Here is an 18,155-nt window from a genome sequence, read left to right on the forward strand (position 1 = left end):
GTTGATCTGTGACATCAAGACCCCGCCATCAACAAAGAGCACCGGCAGAACCATCTCGACAGACCAAACAACAAGCAGCCTCGACCAAAATCTCGCGAGTCTCACGTGCTGTCGTGTGTTTCGCGTCCGGGACCCGGGTGGACAGATGAATGATTGATAATGATAAGACTTTTTCGGGGTCCAAAAACTGACGAAAAGGCCGCATCGGAGTGGATGGCAGGTGGATTTTGTCCTTGTCAGTGTTCCCTTCGCCCCTGATGCAATATCCCAGACTTTCTCCACAAAACGAACGTCCCAGAAGCCGACTAGACCGGGCTCGCTCACTCTGGTTGTCGTGACCACGCGAAGCGCAAACAATTCCATCCCATCATCGAGCCTCTTCAACGGCGCTCCATTATTCTGCCACGACGACTTGTCCGCAGCACAGCACCGGTTCCAACGCCGTACTCGGTCACACCAGCAGGCAACAAGCACCACCAGCCTTCCCCGGATGACTCTTTTTTTAATTTTTTTTATATATATATATATATATATTTTTGATAAACTTGGTGGCATATACTGCGCCAGCCGCGCCAAAGTTTTTTGTAACCAACCCTCTTCCCCAGACAACCGTTCGTTTGCCTGGTTGCCACGGACCACAGTTTATTAACAGCTTCCCCCCCACTTTTACACACACAGACCCCCACCTCCGCCATGGCGCTTCTTGCGGTAAGTGGGCCCGGCTAGAGAACGGCGAGAAAATTAGATCTGGCCAATCACGGCACGTATATTGGACTGGATTTCCTCTTTTGGCCGCGGGGCACCAATCATACCCCGCTCAGATTTTCAACGCACCGACCACCGCCGATGTCGTTACGTGAGACCCGACCACCACCCTTACGTCCATCATGAGACATTTCCCACTGCCGTTCCAGATGTTCGACCCTGATTCAGAAAGAGGAGAGACCCCGAGATCCCTAAACTCCAAGTCAGAGTCTCGACCAGTTGATCAATTAATCAATGTGAATATGTATGTCTGTTGCCGATAGACAAGATTGAGCAATCAGAGGCAACAGATGCAAGTCTGACCCAGAGCGTCCCAGCTGTAACCCACCTTCAAGGATACCCACATCAAACACTGTCTCTCGAGACCCGAGAATCAAGTTTGTTTCTCGCTCATCTCTCGAGCCCAATTAGCCCATTCCAATCACCTACACGAATGATCTCATAAACTGATCACTTTAGCTGAGAGAGAAAAGAGATGGCTGGCAGTAGTGTGCCGCTCACTCACTTACACCTACAAACGGAGAGCATGGCAACCCCAACTTTTTTTTTTTTTTTACCCAGCCAGTGACAGCAGCAAACCACACGCGACACTGCACCCCAAATTCTTCTTCTCAGCCCGTCCCGGCTTCGGGGAACCAATCAACCCGACCAAATATTGGGTAGGAATTTACATTACACCGAGCTCGAAACAAATTTGGGGTTTTCTCGGAAACTCACCGCCTTTGGGAACTGGACCTTGTTCCCCTCCCCCTCATCCATCTTTTTTTTTTTTGGGTTTCCCCTCACCATCCATCCCGCTTCCACACATCGATCAAGTTTCACACCACCTTCGCTCACCGCCTTACAAGACGATTGGGCTAGTTGGTGCATGACAACAATCCGGTCTTTTTTTCCTTGTTTAAGCGCTAATGCTAGGGTTAAGTATCTTTAGCTAAATAAGGGTCGGTTAAAGTAGTATGCGCATGTGGGTAGTCGTGGCAGTATGAACTCCAACGGTCTGAATTCATGTGATCGGGGAGAGGACAGCGAGGAAGTAAACAAAACAGGACAAGATATTTGAGTCGCTTGTGGCGGCAGAGATAATATCATGATAGTTTGCAAGCGATGGTTCATTTTGGCAAGTGTTTGGAGAGGGAAAGCCTGAGGCTCATGGTGTGGTCTTGGCTTTGCTGCATCTTGTCTCCAGCCAACGGCTCACACGGCACTTGACTTATACATTCAAGTAAGGTTGTCTATGCAAGTCTTCACAACTTACACTTCAGAAGCGCCTGTGTGTCAGACTTGTGGTCGAGATAACACCAGACATCCCGCGTAGGGCCACAACCTCGGAACAGCAGTTCTCATGTCTGAGTCTGAAGCCTCGCTTTGGAAGTTATTAGCACGCTTGAAGCACAAAATGCCAGGCAAAAGTCCCCCAAAGGGAAACCCATGATGACAGGAAAACATTTGGGAGATGTGACAACCAAGTACCCATGAGAATTAGGTGACGCCAGCGTCGTTCTGACTTACAGCCATTGAACTGTCATGTTGAGGTTGTCATGAACTGTGGGTTCCAGGTTTATACGTCTTCTTTTCTGAACTGGGCTGACTGAACAAATCCCATCTGCCTGCACGTGCCGGGAAAGATTCAGTTTTTTCTGGATGGCTTCTACATTAAGTTTGGTTCACGATTCGAATGTGGAAATTTGGGCTTGCAGTCTGTAAATTTTGAAACAACAACTTTCTAAACAGTCACTTCCTTTATATAAACCTCGACCTTGCCATTCTCTCTCTATCGAATCGTCTCCTGCTCCACATCCAACAAGGGAACCGATATCTGAGCAAGCTTTTCGACCCTACACGCACACACAATAAATAGGGCGCGACTAACACAGCATCCTCCGACATCAATCCATCGCCATGAGTTCGACCCCAACTGCGAACCTTGGTTCGCATGAGCGTTACGCTGCGGGAACCAGACTCAAGCTCCACAAACATCGCGCCCCTGAGCCGTTTTGCTCGAATTACAGGGGACCACGCCCCAGGCGCGAAATATGTCGAGGCTCTGGCCGTCCAGACGATGACGAATTTACTCTCAAGGGCCGTGTCAACTTTGTCCTTCACAACCCCCCGTTGGTAACCGAACCTCTCCGAGACTCCTGGTGAGGCCGTCATGACCATCACCGGCGACCTGAGCACCCGCGACTTCAAGGATATCGAGCGTAAAGGAGGCCCCTGTGTAGTCACCTGCTACTCGGATGACGACCTAACAATCAAGCGCATGGCCCAAATATTCGACGCTTTGGATAACCCCTTGATGGGTGATCCAAACTGTGACCTCCGCCCCCGGGAAACCTGCGTCGAGTGTATGGATTGCACAGCGCGCGCAGATCTGGACTACGCGATGGAAGCAGCTGTTTATGAGGGTTTTTCTGCGCCTGGGAACGAGAAATTCAAGCACATCGTCCCGACGTACCATGGCAGTTGGACGTTTGCCCTGCCGACGCATCAGGCTGGCAAGCCTCGGTGGGTGAGGATGGTGCTGATGGAGCATTGTGAAGGGGAAGTGATGGATAAAATCATGGGCAAACAAGTCATACCCAAGGACGACGACGACGACGACGACTACAGGGAACCAAACAATAAATACACCCTCGACTACGGCAAACTTCCCCCCGAAGCAGACCGTCTCTCTATTATGAAACAAATCATCGAAACCGAAATCAGGATGATGTGGAACGTCGAAATTAGCATTACACCTTGCAATGCGAGGCTCCAGACGGAGAATATCTTTGTCTGCAACGACGGATCCGTCAAGTTAATCACTTTTAGAGAGGCAAAGGTGTACCGCTATCTTGACGAGACGGAGGATCACCCAAACCAGATCTATGATGGGCGGTGGGACTTAGGCGTGCCAGCGGCGGAGATGAGGCCGATGAAGTCTCCGATTGAGAGATACTGGTCTAAATGCTTCCTCGAACCTTTCGGTCGTTGGCTCCCAGAGGCCTGGGAAAAGAACGAGGAGTTGGCAAACGAGTGGTTGATTGATACGTTCGGCTCGTAGAAGAAGCTAGAAAAGTATGAGCCGATCAAAGACTAGTGGTTCTGGGAGAGAGAGCCTATAAGGGACAAGGCGAAAAGGTGCGCAAGTGGTTGGAAGTTCATGATCCGGACGAGAGGCCCTCCAAGAGAGCTCGGCATGTATAATTCAACAGGACTATTACTACTAGTTGGGCTTCCTGCAGCATCTTTCAAGGCCTTTATACCTTATGTCAAATCTTCCCCCAGGTGAACTTCAATCATCCCCCGTACCTTGCCCCTTTTCTTGGTGCAAGTAGGGTGTGTTCCGCATACCTCCACACATGAACCCACCTTCCGAGCAATTTCTCCAACAAATCAAGTAACAGCATCAGTGGTTTAGTGGTAAAATCCATCGTTGCCATCGATGGGCCCCGTGTTCGATTCACGGCTGATGCAACTCAACTTCTCTTTTGCATTTTTTCCTACCTCTCTCTCATCTACGCTCCTTCAGGGGCATTTATTTCCTCACCTTCTTTTTCTTTTATTCAACCACACCACAAACCCTACCTTTGATCCCTCTTGACCACAAAACCTCCCCGTCAAATCTTCTCCCCCTCCAAAATCCCCCTCGCCTCCCCCCCCCTCCACCAACTCTTCCCCTCCTCCCCCGGATACCCAAACCGCTCCATACTCTCCCCCCTCATCTGAACCGAATACCCCGGCTGCGTAGGCGTGACATAATACCCCTTTTCAATGACACTCGGCCAGACAAAATGCTCATGCAAATGATCCACATACTCCAACACCGACTTCTGCCCGCTCACCACCACATAGTCAATCGTCGACAAGTGCTGCGTATACTCCGGCAACCCGACCCCACCACTATGCGGCACGATCGGAACCCCAAACTTCTTCGCCATCAGCATCACCGCAAGAACCTCATTGACACCACCCAGCCGACAGGCGTCAATCTGGCAAACGTCTATGGCGCCCGACATGAGGAACTGCTTGAACATGACCCTGTTCTGGCACATCTCCCCCGTGGCGACCTTGATGCCGTAGGGTTTCAGCGCAGTTCTTATAGCCAGATGCCCCAGGACATCATCAGGAGAAGTCGGCTCTTCAATAAACCAAGGTTTGAAACCCGCAAGGGATTTCATGTACTCGATCGCCTCGGGCACGCTCCAAATCTGGTTGGCGTCCACCATGAGGATTTTCTCTCCCGGGGTGGGTGATGAGTCGAGGACTTGACGGGCGATGGTCAACCGTTTGATGTCTTCCTGTAGTGACCCGCCTACTTTGAGCTTGAAGTGCCTGTACCCCTGTGCGACTGTTTCCCGGAGCAATCTCCTCATTTTGGATTCGTCGTAACCAAGCCAGCCCGCGGAGGTGGTGTACGCGGGTACGGCTTCGTTTCTTTCCGCCTGGGCGATTCGTTCGGGCTTACCCTCTTGCATTGACTGCAGGAGGGAGAGGGCTTCCTCGGGGGTGATGGCGTCGATGATGTAGCGGAAGTCGATGCAGGCGACGAATTCTTCTGGGGTCATGTCTGCTACTACCCTCCAGACGGGTTTGTTGAGGGTTTTGGCCCATAGATCCCACAACGCGTTGACTACCGCGCCTAGGGCGAGGTGGATGACTCCTTTTTCTGGGCCTATCCAGCGGAGCTGGGAGTCGTTGACTAGGTGCCGCCAGGTGGCGCCAAAGTTTGTGCCGACGAGGGAGGAGAGGGGGGTGTGGAGGATGCGGGGGGCGAGGTGGGAGATGGCGGCGCAGACGAGGTCGTTTCCGCGGCCGATGGTGAAGGTCTGTGATGGGGGTTAGCAATAAGGGTGGCTTATAAAGGGAAGGGGGGGTTGGTGGGGGAGCGGACCATGCCATGGCCGGTGAGGTCGGAGTCGGTCTCGAGGATGCAGTAGGCGGCTGAGTAGTCTCCTGCCGTGTTCATGGCATCGGAGCCGGTTTTGTCTAGGGAGGTGGGGAAGCGGACATCGCGGGTTGAGAAGGAGGTTATGGTTATTTCTTTGGGGGCCATCTTGGGGGTGTGTAGATTGTATCCTATATCCGGCTCTTTGAGTGTGCGGTTTTGAGCTGTGTACGAGGCTATGAGATGGTGGCTAGGATGTAAGGTCTAAAAGAGCGTATTCTTGAAGAGTTAAAGAAGAAAGCCAAGTAAACATATCCAGAAACTCATCATAATACAGCTCCGATCCAGGAACGCGGGGCAGCTTGGGGATAGCTCGGGTTTGTGAGGGGAACAGTGGGGTGAACTGGGGAAACACCAGTTGAAGGAGCGCCGTTTGATTGACGGATAAATCGTGGGGGGGTGGTACTCTGTTCCATGACATAACCGTTGACTGGGGGTCGGGTCAATTGACTACGAGGTTGTGATTGTGGATTGCCCCTTTTCAATTCAGGGGTAGTAAGTCCCAAGCGTGATCTCGGTATCCTACCGAATAGCACGTGGATGGACGGCTGCTTCTACCCCAAGTGAGAAAAAGTAGAGTCCGACATATTTACGGAGTTTATTTTGGTCAAAAGGGGCTGCTGCTGCTGATGCAACACCAGTAGGCTAAGTTCCGAAGGCGACTCGGGACAAACAGAGCGGAAACTTGAGCTCCTACAAGGGCAAGGAAAGCAAACTTCTCTGAGATGAACCACAGCTTCTTTTGCTGGTGGTAGAAAAATATTGCGAGGGTGGACGCGTGGACCCTCGGACTTTGTGTATAAGCCGTGTTCAGATCGGAGCGTCCTGGTCAGAGACAATGCTGGTCGAGTTCCGATGATCTTTGGCCAGATGATATTTCGACGAGAATAAAATTAAATAGTCCCATCATCTCCTTTCTAAGATGCCCCTCACTCACCTCATTACCGCATCAAGATCACACTACTCACTGCACAAACCTATTTCAAGATGTCTTCCAAGACCTTCAACCTCTCCAAGCCAGACCGAACTGTGCAAGTCGGTGTGATCCTTCTCGGCGGGTACGTCCCTTGTAACAGTTCTAGAATTTGACACTGACAAGATCGTATCAGTCTCACCGAATTCCTCGACGTGGCACCTGTCGACCTCTTCAACAGCCTCACGCCCAGGTTTCTTCAAACCTTGTCAAGCGCTTTCCTTCCGGTCCATCTCTTGCAACAAGCCATAGACATGGAATTTCACTGGGTGACTGAGACAGGCAAAACCCCTTCAGTCAGCAACCTTACCGCGCGCACAACCATCGTGCCGACCGACTCCTTTGCAACCTGTCCTGTCTTGGACATTGTCCTCATCGGAGCCTACCACGCTGGGTATAACCCGACTGAGGCAGAGTTGGCTTATGTCCGCAAGGCGTACGACAATTGCTCTGCCTTTATGACCATCTGCGGCGGCATTGAGGTCCCCTTGAGAGCTGGCATCTTGGAGGGCAAGACTGCCACGGGACCGAGATTTATGTTGGATATTCTGAGACAGCTGGCACCAGGAACGAACTGGATTGAGAAACGCTGGGCGAGCGATGGCAAGTTGTGGACGAGTGGAGCTCTGCTGAACGGGACGGATATGGTGGCGGCCTTTCAGAGGGAGGTTTGGGGTGGGAAGTTGCTTACAGAGGAGGATTCCTTGGTTGAGTTCATGGCCAGGGTGGGAGGCGTTCCCGTGAGAGACGTTGATTACAAGGATGTGGATTGGAAGCTGTGATCTTCTGGACGTTTTGGGCTTGTTTGCTTCAGAACTTCGTGTTAGCTTCCGTGCTTTGCTGTGGAGGTATCACATGACGATAGTTAGGCAATGGGAGAAGGAGCAGCTGAGGGCTGATGTCACGTTCCACTCGCTCAAATAGTCACGACTGACCGGATCACACTCTCTCAAAACCTTTCTCCCTTCCCACATCCAAGGCTGCCGCATGCCCCTTCACCACAATCCAACATTTATCACCATGTTCGTTGAACGAATCCAACATTTATCACCATGTTCGTTGAACGGTGCACTCGGCTATCCCATCTTCGCGTCATATCGTGGAAGCCATGACAGTCGTCCACGTACAACGGTACGTCGTCCGAACGAAAAATTTCATCACACTTCAAACCTGGCATGTCCCTTTTTACGCTCTCACCCGCAAGCGGTTGATCGATTCCAGACACCGATCTCGAGCAGGATTGGCCACTCCTCATCTACTCAGAACTGACAGGTTCCACCTGAACCACCAGGACACGTACTTCGTCTTGCCGTACACACGTCCAACCCATCTACCGAGCCACAGAGATTGCCATATACCGTGCTCTGTTTTACGCTGCTCAACAGTAACCCCCACAGTTCGGGAAGCCTCAATATCTTCACGTCGTTTGTTCAGCTCTGGCAATCCCGTTGTCCTGTTCGAAAGTACGCAAGTTGCACACTCCCCATAACCCAAGACTCCATGGGTTAGCCGTCGACGCTGGCCATGTCAGGTCGGTATTCAAGTATGCCTCCAAAGTCTCCAAAGTGAAAGATTGTCCTCCCGTTCTCGGTTTGATATTTTTCGAGACCTCAGACCAAAATGTTCGCCGTGCCGATAGAGGAATTCAGAAAGATAAGGGAAAATAGGCGTAAGCTGGCAACATCGACCAAGTCATCAACACCACCACCACCACCGAGTCTCGACAATGTCTCGACGGATATAGAGCTTCAGCTTCCCGCTTCTGCGATTATAGATGATGCCCAGGGGCCCGACGCTCACAAGCCATTGATCAACCCCCGTCTTATATCCGACGCTACAATCGGTCTCTCAGACGGCCTCACTGTCCCCTTTGCTCTCACAGCAGGACTTACCGCGCTAGGAGACACCCGCACAGTCATCTATGGTGGTCTGGCAGAACTGATAGCAGGCGCCATCTCAATGGGACTAGGAGGTTATCTTGGAGCAAGGGGAGAATTGGCAGCATACGAAGAGTCACACTCTAGGCTGATGACGCTCCTGCAAGAACCTGGGCCGCCTACCAAGTCCGCCATCACCGCCGGCCAAGACGCTGTCATTGAGGCGTTACAGCAAGCCTTGTTTCCTCTGCAGGTACACAGACTGGACCTGAAACACCAGCTTATCGAGGGCGAGAGTGAAGAATGGGTGGGGTTACTGTTGAGGTTACAAGGCATTTCCCTTCCTTCATCATGTACCGACAACGACTGTACAAAAAGCCATGACCAAAAGGCCGAGGAGAAACGGAGGAGAAGGAGACAGAGAGATGACAGCAGGACGAGAGCAATGCAATCGGCCGTCACAATAGCGGCCGGGTATTTCCTCGGTGGGCTCCTACCGCTTATACCGTACTTTTTCGTGGCCGGACATATCGGAAAGTTGATGGCGGGGCTGTACATCTCGATCGGAGTCATGGGGGTAGCGTTGTTCACGTTTGGCTATGTCAAGACGGCTGTCGTGGTTGGGTTTGGAAGGCAGCATGCAAAGAAGAGTGTGCTAGGGGGTGTGCAGATGGTGATTGTAGGGGGGATGGCGGCCGGGGCTGCTATGGGTTTAGTTAAAGTGTTTGAAGGGGTTGGGACGTTTGGGTCATGATGTACGAGAGAAAAAAAAAAATCGGAAGAGCTCATATAGACAGTCAGTACAGAGATATAAAGTGGGTTTTAAAAAGGGGGTATTCTTGTTATCAAGGCGTTTGTGTGAATTTCATTTACACCTGCATATCCTACACATGTGTGACCTCTCTCCAGGGTTGTGATATGGTGACGAGGGAAAGCTTAGGCACCACCCTCCCGCTTGGCGTACTCCTCCTCCATGGCCTCTTCGTATTTCCTGTCTGCCTCCTTTTCGGCTTCGGTCTTGGGGCGGGTGACACCGGCGCCAGTGTTGACGCCAGCGCCGGTGGGGACGTTGGAGGTTTGCTGGGGGTTGATGTTGGAGGAGGAGGAGGGGTTGTTGGAGGGGGCCGAGGAGGTGGAGGAGGTGATTTTGTCGGACATGATGTTTCTTTATTTGGTTGTTTGTAATGTTTTGAGAAAAGAGGTAGCAGATAGTTTGTGTATTGTGTGATGGATGGATGATGTGTTGTGAAAGCCGTGGTGAGTTGTGAAGTCTTCTTATAGCTCTTTGTGAGGTAGAGCTGGTGGCAAAAGGTGGCGTACAGCGTGCGTAATTGCCCAACTGAGCATTGGGACGGAGCGCTGAAGATGACTCCGAGGGGGGTGGGTTATAGCGGGTGATCCCGCATTTTCAGGGACCAAAACCAGAATTCCACAGCAGGTTGTTGGGTAGAACTGTTTGTCATGTCAAGTTCCTCACTTGGGTAGAGGCTATATCCAAGAACACTCGAGTGTCGTTTCTTTTTTCGCGGAGATGGGAATTAAGATGGTGGGTGGTGGGCTTGGTTTTGTTCGTCGAGTCTCAACCTCACCTTCAACCCCCTTCAAGGAAGATTCAAAAGACTACCTACACCACTTACTTGAATATAGAGCATCTCATCACAGCCATCATGTCCTCACATCATCAGTCACACCACCCGGCACTCCAGCACAGCACAAGACTATTTATTCTCACTCGCTTTTCCCTCTCCTGACATAATTCTACAAGCACAACCCCTCAAAACCTCAACGCAAAAAACCCCGCTTATATGAGCGCTCAACCCTAAAGCCTAATACTACACAGCCACAACAAACTCCCCGCCCTTAAACATTTCTTCCCAACCCAAACGCCCCAATCCATGATTCACGTATACCTTGTCTAAGACACGCCCCAAAATGACCATAAACGCGCGCATCCGTGATGAAAAAAAATATTACGCCATGTCATTATGCAAGTAACAACTCCCTCCGGTACCCGCCTGGGTGTTTCTTGGAAAATCTCCCTCCCAGCCGTGCAATGCAACTCCGCCTTGGCCGTGCAGAAGTACGAGGTTCCTCCTTCGTCAAGGTTTGAGAAGCCAGAGTTGTGTACTACATTACAACGTTCTACGCCACAACGGGGCGGAGGATAGCCTCGAAGCGGGCGGCAACCTAGAACACCCATGTTAGAAGAGATTCAAGAGTGGAGGAAAAAGGATGACGTACCTCAGGAGCCGCCTTGATAAACGGCAGCTCAAAGAAATGAAACTTTTCATTCTTGAGCAACTCGAGGATCGTGACCACGAGACCCCATGGCTGGGGCCAGTACCCAACCATGCGCTCCAAGAGAACTCGCACAATCTGCTGCCGAATCTCTGTCTCCTCCGGGTCGTCAAGATCGTGACCAAAAATTTCGACAATGGCATGGCTGAAATAGTTTGTCGACGCGTTGGCGAACCGGAGTTCGTTGACCATGCTGCTGAGAAGATAGTACCGTGTCTCGGCCGGCACCTCGGTGACCAGCATGTGCAGAGTCTTGACGTCGGGAGCCCCGGACACGAACACGGGCGCGTCACTGTTGTTAACAGCGCGTTGGGAGGCCGCGTTGGCGATGTGGGAAACCACGGCGTCGACAACTCGGCGGTCGACATTGACAGGCACAAAGCCAAACGTGGTCAAGTCGGTATCGGCGTGGTGCATCGCGTGCGTAATTTGGGCGATGGCGTCCTCCGAGGGTCCGTTTTGCAATGACTGCTCCAGGATGTCATAGAGCCCTAGTTCCTTGAGCTGGCCGGCGCAGTCATAAAGGCTCACCACCGGGTCCTTCATCTCGGGGATCCGATCAATCTTGAGTCCCGGCCGAAAGGGATCGGGCACCTTGTCGAACGGCGTCGTGGAGGCCGACAAGATCATGTTGATGAGCTGTGTGGCATGCGAGGGCAGGCACTGGCATAGCTGCACATGGTTGGCAGAAAGATACTCCGGGAAGTCGTGGAAAAGCACAGCCACAAGCTTCACCGTGCCCGAGTACAGGTCCTTAGCGGCAAGGGACACTTCGAAAGCTTTCAGCATGTTGCCGAGATAAGAGAAGAGATGGGTGAGAAGCTTGGTGAAGGGCTCCCAGCCTGCCTGGTTGGGCATGCGCATGACCGCTGGGAGAAAGGCGCGGTGAGCCAAGAGACCCATCCATTGAAACAAGAAGCCAGGGTACACAACCGGCCGAAGGTCCCATAGACGTGCCGCAAAGTTGAGCACTATCTTTTCGCTCTCACTGTCTGAGAATCTCTCCGTCAAGTTCATGATCTGGTGGAAGAGATTGGAGAAGAAGCGGAAGAACACGCGTGGGTTGAAAGCGTCCCCACGTCTAACGTGGTGGTTGTTCAACACAAGCACACCAAGAGCAAGGACAGAGTCCAGGAAGGCGACACGCGATGATTCGCTGGTGCCAGGAGCGTCGTGGGACTGAGTGAAGATGAGGATCATCTTGACGAGAGCGTCAACTGCCTGGAAGCTCTCGTTGCTGAAGCCTTCACCAAGGTGGCCACTTTGCTCAGCACGGTCGACGGATTTGTCAATTGCTTGCCTCGCAAAGACGAAAAAGTCCTCCTTGGTGACAATGTGCCGCCGCCAGTTCAACTGTTGCACAAACTTTGTGGCAGCCTTTTCCGAGGCGCAGTCGTTGTTGCATAGCTGCACCCATTCCTCAAAGATGTAGTCAAACTGCTCGAACTGAGCCTCGGGGGTTCGGTCAGGATGAATCTCGGGCGAAGGCCCCAGCACCTTGGCCTTGAACCGCTGGCCACCTGGCACTTCGGGCTCTTCAGTTATCCACGCCCAGGCTTCCTCCAAGCTCTGAACGAAATCGGTATAGAGATTGACAGGGGCCTCGCTGAACAGCGTAAGATCCATCAAGGACTCCAGAAACTCAATAGAACCGCTGCTCCGTTCATTCAACGCCTTGGCCATGGCTGCATCGATGCTGTGCCAATCAATGAGGTCCGTTCTGAGCAGCGCCAAGATCAGGGGCAGATTCAAAAAAGTACTACCTGACTGCTGGTAAAACAGCCAGCGGATCTGTTGACTCGTCGCCGGGCCCGCAACCTTTCGCAGTGTCTCCAGCACGTGGACCAGAGTCTCCAAGAGGAGGGAAGTGGGTTCGGGCTGCGGGCGGAAGAGAAGCCCGGAGATTTGGGTCGCCACATAGACTGCAAATTCATCAGATGTCTGTTGAGTCTTGATTGTAAGCTGGACGACGGCGTCATGAATGTTGATAACTTCATGGGTCCGAGGGAGGTCCTCAAAGTGCTCCTCGGCCGTGTTGCTGACGGCAGTCGCCAGCTTTTCCAACAAGCTGTTCACCCGTTCCGCCACGTTCCGAGCGTCGACAGGGCTGATGCCAGGTTGTCGGCCATTGACCATGCCAGCATGAACAGGAGGGTAATGCTGAGGTTGGACGCCCATGTGGGGAAGCGATGGGGTTTCAGCAGGGGTAGGAATGGTGGACACAGAGTTGTACTGGTCACCGAGGACTTCGTTTGCAATTGATCTCGCATCCGACGATGAAGGAACGTGCGAAGGCGTAACAGAGGCGGCGGCGGCGGCAGCGGCGGCAGCAGCCGCAGCAGCAGTCACCCTTGATTGCCGAGCAAAATCATCGTAGATGGCCATTTGCTCATCATTGAGGCCGCTCAAGCTGGGCTGCAGCTTGAAAGGAGCGGGGATAGTCCAGGCCCAGCGGTTCAGGCGGGGATCCATGAATGGGTCGTTGGGTCGGTTGATGCGGTGATGGCGGCGCGCCTCGAGATCTTCTGCGAGCAAGTCCTCAATCTCGGGGACACCGCGCTCCTCGGCCGACTTTTCGATGATGCTGGAAGCCAGCTCCATGTTGGAGTTGACACACAGCATGATGATACCTTCTGGGAGACCCTGAGGAAGCTCCGAGGCGAGCTGGCGGAGATAGTTGGTGAAGTTGGCGCGCAATGGCTCCTTGGAGGTCACAAGTGCCAAGCTCCCAGCAGTAGACTTGACCATGTTGACGGCAGCCATCCGAACCCTGTCCGGGTCGCCCTCGGTTGCGAAGTCCTTGCGGATCATTTGCTGCGTAGAGATGGCGGCGATGGTCACAGACCTATCCACAACAGGCTGGATGATCTCTTGCAGCGCGCGCGTGAGAGCTTGACGGACAATGTCGTGCAGCTTCGCGGCGCTGACAACCTCGGTGGACGGGACGCTCAGGTTGGGCCCCAAGTCGGGGATGGCAAGAGCCGGGTGCGAGACAAGTGAGCTGTTCACTCCCGTCATGCCGTTGAGGGATAGGCTCTCAAAACTGTCGAGATTATCTGGCCCAACCAAGTCACCCACGTCCTCGAGAGGAGGCCGGTTCAAGATCTCACCAGATGGCTCGATCGCCTCATGATCGAGATCGAGGCACTTGCAGAGCACCTCGATCTCAAACTTCAGATTGAGCTTGAGCTCGGCGTTGTGATAGAGTTCAATGAGGAGGTGGATAATGTCCATGAGCCAGGGGTTCGGCGGTTTGAACACGTTCGAGCTGGCTGCCTGGGTCAAGACCTTGCAGACAAAGGGGATGACGACAATGAGACGCTTGGTATCGAGGGCTTCGATCAGGAGTTGCCTGAAGGCGATGTTGCTGTGCTTGATAGGCTTGTCACGAGCAAGGGTCAACAGGCCAAGCCAGCCACCCAGATTCTTGAGGTGAGTCCTCTCGGTCGAATTCGATTGCGTCTGCTCCGAGTTGAGCATGCGCTGGACGCTGACATAGGTCTCCCTCAGAACTTCGGTCCACAGCAGCCTATCCTCAAACTGCTTCACCAGCTCGAGGTAGACATGGTGATAGTTCGGCTGCATCTTGGCGCGCTCCTCCACCAGGTGACTGGCGAACCACTGCTGGTGCTTGACATCCAACATCTTCTGGAGCTCCTTGAATATCGACTGCAGGGTCGTGTCGGTGGCGTTATTGAGAGCAAACTGGATTTTGCCCTGGGCATCGGGCGTGGGGTCTTCGTAGTTGATCCCGGCGGGAGGTGGGCCAACATTGATGGACAGGAACGGGGGAGGGTGCTGTTCCGAGCTGAGACTGTCCTCCAGACCGCCATTGGTCAGTTGCTTGTCACTGCCGGCGATGGCTGGAAGACCGTTGCGAAGGGTTCGGGCCAACTCCTCGTCATGCTCGCGAACCACCTCTTCCGCCTTCCTGTACGCCTCCGTTCCCTGTAGTCCAGGTATCAGGATCAAGTCCTTGCAGAACGCAGGCCATTCCCGCAGCCGGCCAAAGAGCTGCATGAGCGCCTGAAGACCGAACTTGTACATGGGCTCCTCGGGACGATTCTCTTTGACGGCCTGCAAGATCATACCCAAACCAATTTTGAGTGGGAGTCTCGATATCAACTTGTGAGAGATTATCCCACCGAAGAGCACTGCTGTAGTGGCGAGGGCCTCGAGAGGATAGTCGACATAATGGGCGTATTCGTCAAACAGACCGTGAATCATGCACGCGAAAATGTCCTGCTCCAGCGGCACACGCGAATGTTTGTAGTGTTCGAGAACCTCGACCACACTGCGAACCTGCAATTCATCGCCGTACATTTTCTTGTAGTGCTCTTCCATCCTGGTCGTGGCTGCTGGTGCAAGCATATTCCCGCCCCGCCCATTATCATCGATGATGTCGTCGTAACCTTCTCCATAGTTAATCAGGCGGGGGTAAGCTGTTATGCAGTGTCTCTGAACATGAATCAGATCCACAACAGGGGCTTTCAGGTTGAACCTGTCCAAAATGTCGAGCATCATATAGACTGTTTTGACCTGCAAGGGTGTGTGGGCTTGTCCATTGTCTCCGCTCCGCTGATACGTCTGCTCCAGGTTCGTTTTTATCAACAGAAACTGATTTATGGCCCTGGCCATCTCGCCGGGTCGCTCAGCGTTCTGGCTTGCCCACTGCTCCAAGTTCAGAAAACCTTGCGCATGCGCATAGGCAACGAGATCAAGCCCGAAGCCAGTGGGAAGGAAAACCAGCTCCTGGAGCCACTTGTGCCTCACCGCAAACTCGAAGATGGTTGGCAAGACAATAGGCTTGAGAGCATGCTGTTCTTCCAGCCGCTGCATGACCCACACCTTGTCCCGTCTCCAGAGGCTTTCCATCACAAAGTCGGAGGTCGGTGTCTTGTTGATCAGAAACCCCTCGAATAGCGACGCCAGCGTCTCTTCGGCCATTGTGGGCCACGGCTTAGGAACCCCAAAGGCTGAGGTGACAAAGACATGTAGATTAGGCACAACGACGTCTTGAAACAGGCGCTTCGCCTCTGTGCTCTGTGAGGCATGCATCGAGTGCAGAGCCACATTGAAGACAGCAGACAAAGCAGCCTCGGAGACCAGTGGATGTCTAACAGCGAGGGCAGCTATTTCCTGAATTGCCCGGTCGGATTGTACGTATTCGTCCACCGTAAACGTCGGCTTGAGGCCTGGGATGGTGGTGGCATCCAGTTGCTCCGGGGTGAGTGAGGCATAGGCGCAAATGAAGGACAGCTGGGTTTCGGGATTCTCCCATTCTCCGCCCCACAGCCGTTGAATGTTGAACCTGTCGAGATGCTCGAGCGCGATGGGTAATAATGCATTGTATAACCGCAGAAACTGCGCCGAAGTTACGCGTGCATTCGCATGGTCGAAATACGAAACGACATCCTGCCACTGGAAGCTGTCGGGCAGTATCCGCCTCAGGGCCGCAACGAGAATCGAGGGTTTGTGTGGCGGGGTCTGGCTGATGGTGGTGTACAGAAGCGCGGCAGATACTTGTTCTTCGGACAGTTGGATGTTGGAAGGTCGGTTCTGGAGGTAGCTCACGCATGTCTCCTCGTCCTTGGTGAAGGCTGACCCGACACGGTAAATATAGAGGGCCAGTGCATTCGGTGGCCTGTCGGCGAGGAGGCGAATCAGGTCCAGGGCCGCCAGAACCTGAGAGGGGGGCGGCTTTCCGTCTCCTCCTTGTGAATACCGCATCGACACCTTGTACTCCAACTCCTTCTTGGCGGCAGCATTGAAGTTTGGCGGGTGAAGTTGTATGAATCGGTCGAGCAGTTCGGCAACGAATTCGGCGGGCATGTCCATGTGTTCCCCAGTCGGTCGACTCAAGATATTCACAAAGGTTGGGTAGTTGGTAGACAAAACGGCATCCGCTGCGACAGTGAAACCATGTCAGTAACAGAGGGAGTAGGCACGCTGCGCAAGGGCGTCTTACCTTTGGTCTTCAGGTCAGCCCTGCTACCTAGTTTGAAGGCCAGGGCCAACAGTGTCTTTTCGAGGGCATCGAGTTGGAAGTGTTCCATAAAAGTCGACAAGTCAAAATTGTGGAATATATCTTCGGTGCCGGTCTCGATCGACTCGGCGATCTTCCTCGCTTGGCTGAAGTCTCTGGCAAGCAGCTCCATTTCGGCAACGAGGAGTTGCATGTTGTTATTGTTGGAATTCGCTACTGGCCGCCCCGCGCCGGGGAAGATCTGAGAGGCATTGGAGGCCACCAGGCGCGTGAAGTATCTCGAATAGACATCCATGCCGTGCTCATGGATAAGCTGGGGAGAAGCCATAACAGTAGGTTAGCAGTCGGTCAATAGGGTGCAGGAATAGGTATGGGATATGGCAGTTGACAGTGGGGCAGAGGGGGCAGCGGAGGACAGAAGGCTGACAGCGGCATAAAGGGCGATTGGCACCGCACCTTTTGCAAAGCGTCAGTCTGTGACTTCCACCTTCTCGGATCGCCCTTGTCCTCTTTGATGGTGCTCAGGAGCAGGAGAACCTGGGCAACTGCAATCTTGGCCAGGGAGCTGGAGCCAGTGGGGCTGCTGGTACTGGGGTTGGCACCCGAACTCAGCGCACCGTGATGATGGGAGGGACTCTGCGAGTGGGCGAGGCCAGTGTGGAGGGGCTGGGAGGCAGAATTGGGATTGGGTGTGAAGGTTCCCTTCTTGGAGTGGGGGACCATGGATTACCAGGTAGGAATTATGTGTGGAATCGCCGGTGCTGCTATCCAGGGCAAGGCGGGACAGAGCGACTCTTTTTTTGGTGGTGAAGGGGGGGAGCGCGAGGCGCTACTAGGTATTCTGTAGACGTGTGTGGTACGGCAGAGGGGTCTCTCTCTCTCTCCCGTCTCTTTGCGGATCTCTGCTGGGGTAACGAAGTAACGAGGGCTGTTGCTTGTAAGGCCTGTGACGGTGGTCGCGGTCTGGTAATATCGTGGATGGTATTGGCAGCAGGCTCTCGGCAGGGGGCCAGGGACGGTGGTGGGTGAGATAGGGATGGTGATGGAAGATCGAAAGTCGCTTTTTTACGACGTTGTTGAATGGCAAGTGTTGCTTGCCGAGCTAGGTATCCCTTTGAGTTTGGGGCGCTGAGATGCTTGGCACCCACGGCCAATCGTAGCGACGGAACCGGCGTGATCACGTGAGAGTGTACCTGGAGACACTGAGCCAAATGTGGGGTGACAAGGCTCCGACCGTTAGGTGCCTGAGGAATTAGGCGGCTGCACGCATCGGATTCACCCGAGGCCTACAATAGTATGTCAGTCCGTTCAAGAAGCCTGTCCATAGTG

At 53.3% G+C, this 18,155-nt stretch overlaps 6 protein-coding genes and 1 non-coding gene across 7 annotated transcripts; 4 read left to right on the forward strand and 3 right to left on the reverse strand.

The window, feature by feature from the left end:
* Positions 1–2,917: 2,917 nt before the first annotated feature.
* QC762_408400 (uncharacterized protein) lies at positions 2,918–3,808 on the forward strand (the record flags this gene model as incomplete). The annotated part of the gene is made up of 1 exon (XM_062890294.1): positions 2,918–3,808. The coding sequence occupies one exon, from the start codon at positions 2,918–2,920 to the stop codon at positions 3,806–3,808; it is 891 nt and encodes a 296-aa protein (XP_062743636.1).
* A 259-nt stretch (positions 3,809–4,067) lies between these two features.
* LGD1 (L-galactonate dehydratase) lies at positions 4,068–6,244 on the reverse strand. Its single transcript, XM_062890293.1, has 3 exons — positions 5,639–6,244; positions 4,441–5,573; positions 4,068–4,392 (listed from the first exon to the last, which is right to left on the reverse strand). Exons 1-3 carry the CDS (start codon positions 5,798–5,800, stop codon positions 4,365–4,367), a joined length of 1,323 nt encoding a protein of 440 aa, XP_062743637.1. The 5' UTR covers positions 5,801–6,244; the 3' UTR covers positions 4,068–4,364.
* Positions 4,151–4,221, forward strand: QC762_0067910. The gene has a single exon. It is a non-coding gene; the product is annotated as a tRNA-Gly (tRNA).
* Positions 5,937–7,447, forward strand: QC762_408380 (uncharacterized protein; the record flags this gene model as incomplete). The annotated part of the gene is made up of 2 exons (XM_062890292.1): positions 5,937–6,750; positions 6,802–7,447. The coding sequence occupies exons 1-2, from the start codon at positions 6,680–6,682 to the stop codon at positions 7,445–7,447; spliced, it is 717 nt and encodes a 238-aa protein (XP_062743638.1). The 5' UTR covers positions 5,937–6,679.
* Positions 7,448–8,285: 838 nt separating this feature from the next.
* Positions 8,286–9,296, forward strand: CCC1 (the record flags this gene model as incomplete). The annotated part of the gene is made up of 1 exon (XM_062890291.1): positions 8,286–9,296. One exon carries the CDS (start codon positions 8,286–8,288, stop codon positions 9,294–9,296), a length of 1,011 nt encoding a protein of 336 aa, XP_062743639.1.
* A 182-nt stretch (positions 9,297–9,478) lies between these two features.
* On the reverse strand, positions 9,479–9,700 carry QC762_0067940 (uncharacterized protein; the record flags this gene model as incomplete). The annotated part of the gene is made up of 1 exon (XM_062883695.1): positions 9,479–9,700. The coding sequence occupies one exon, from the start codon at positions 9,698–9,700 to the stop codon at positions 9,479–9,481; it is 222 nt and encodes a 73-aa protein (XP_062743640.1).
* A 433-nt stretch (positions 9,701–10,133) lies between these two features.
* On the reverse strand, positions 10,134–18,145 carry CDC39 (CCR4-NOT core subunit cdc39). The gene is made up of 4 exons (XM_062890290.1): positions 17,283–18,145; positions 16,809–17,139; positions 10,784–16,746; positions 10,134–10,729 (listed from the first exon to the last, which is right to left on the reverse strand). The coding sequence occupies exons 1-4, from the start codon at positions 17,547–17,549 to the stop codon at positions 10,685–10,687; spliced, it is 6,606 nt and encodes a 2,201-aa protein (XP_062743641.1). The 5' UTR covers positions 17,550–18,145; the 3' UTR covers positions 10,134–10,684.
* Between the last annotated feature and the right edge of the window lie 10 nt (positions 18,146–18,155).

Source organism: Podospora pseudocomata, chromosome 4 (assembly GCF_035222375.1).
Source record: "Podospora pseudocomata strain CBS 415.72m chromosome 4, whole genome shotgun sequence".
NCBI classification, from domain to species: domain Eukaryota; kingdom Fungi; phylum Ascomycota; class Sordariomycetes; order Sordariales; family Podosporaceae; genus Podospora; species Podospora pseudocomata.

What these genes read in the sequence shown, in the direction of transcription:
- CDC39 (XM_062890290.1), bottom strand. Translation starts at nt 17,549, where the DNA reads ATGGTCCCCCACTCCAAGAAGGGAACCTTCACACCCAATCCCAATTCT. An exon ending in AGACTGACGCTTTGCAAAAG is followed by an intron (nt 17,140 to 17,282) that starts GTGCGGTGCCAA and finishes GCTTCTCCCCAG; the next exon opens with CTTATCCATGAGCACGGCAT. An exon ending in GGCTGACCTGAAGACCAAAG is followed by an intron (nt 16,747 to 16,808) that starts GTAAGACGCCCT and finishes TCACTGTCGCAG; the next exon opens with CGGATGCCGTTTTGTCTACC.
- LGD1 (XM_062890293.1), bottom strand. Translation starts at nt 5,800, where the DNA reads ATGGCCCCCAAAGAAATAACCATAACCTCCTTCTCAACCCGCGATGTC. An exon ending in ACCTCACCGGCCATGGCATG is followed by an intron (nt 5,574 to 5,638) that starts GTCCGCTCCCCC and finishes CCCCCATCACAG; the next exon opens with ACCTTCACCATCGGCCGCGG. An exon ending in GAGAGTATGGAGCGGTTTGG is followed by an intron (nt 4,393 to 4,440) that starts GTATCCGGGGGA and finishes GGGGGAGGCGAG; the next exon opens with GGGGATTTTGGAGGGGGAGA.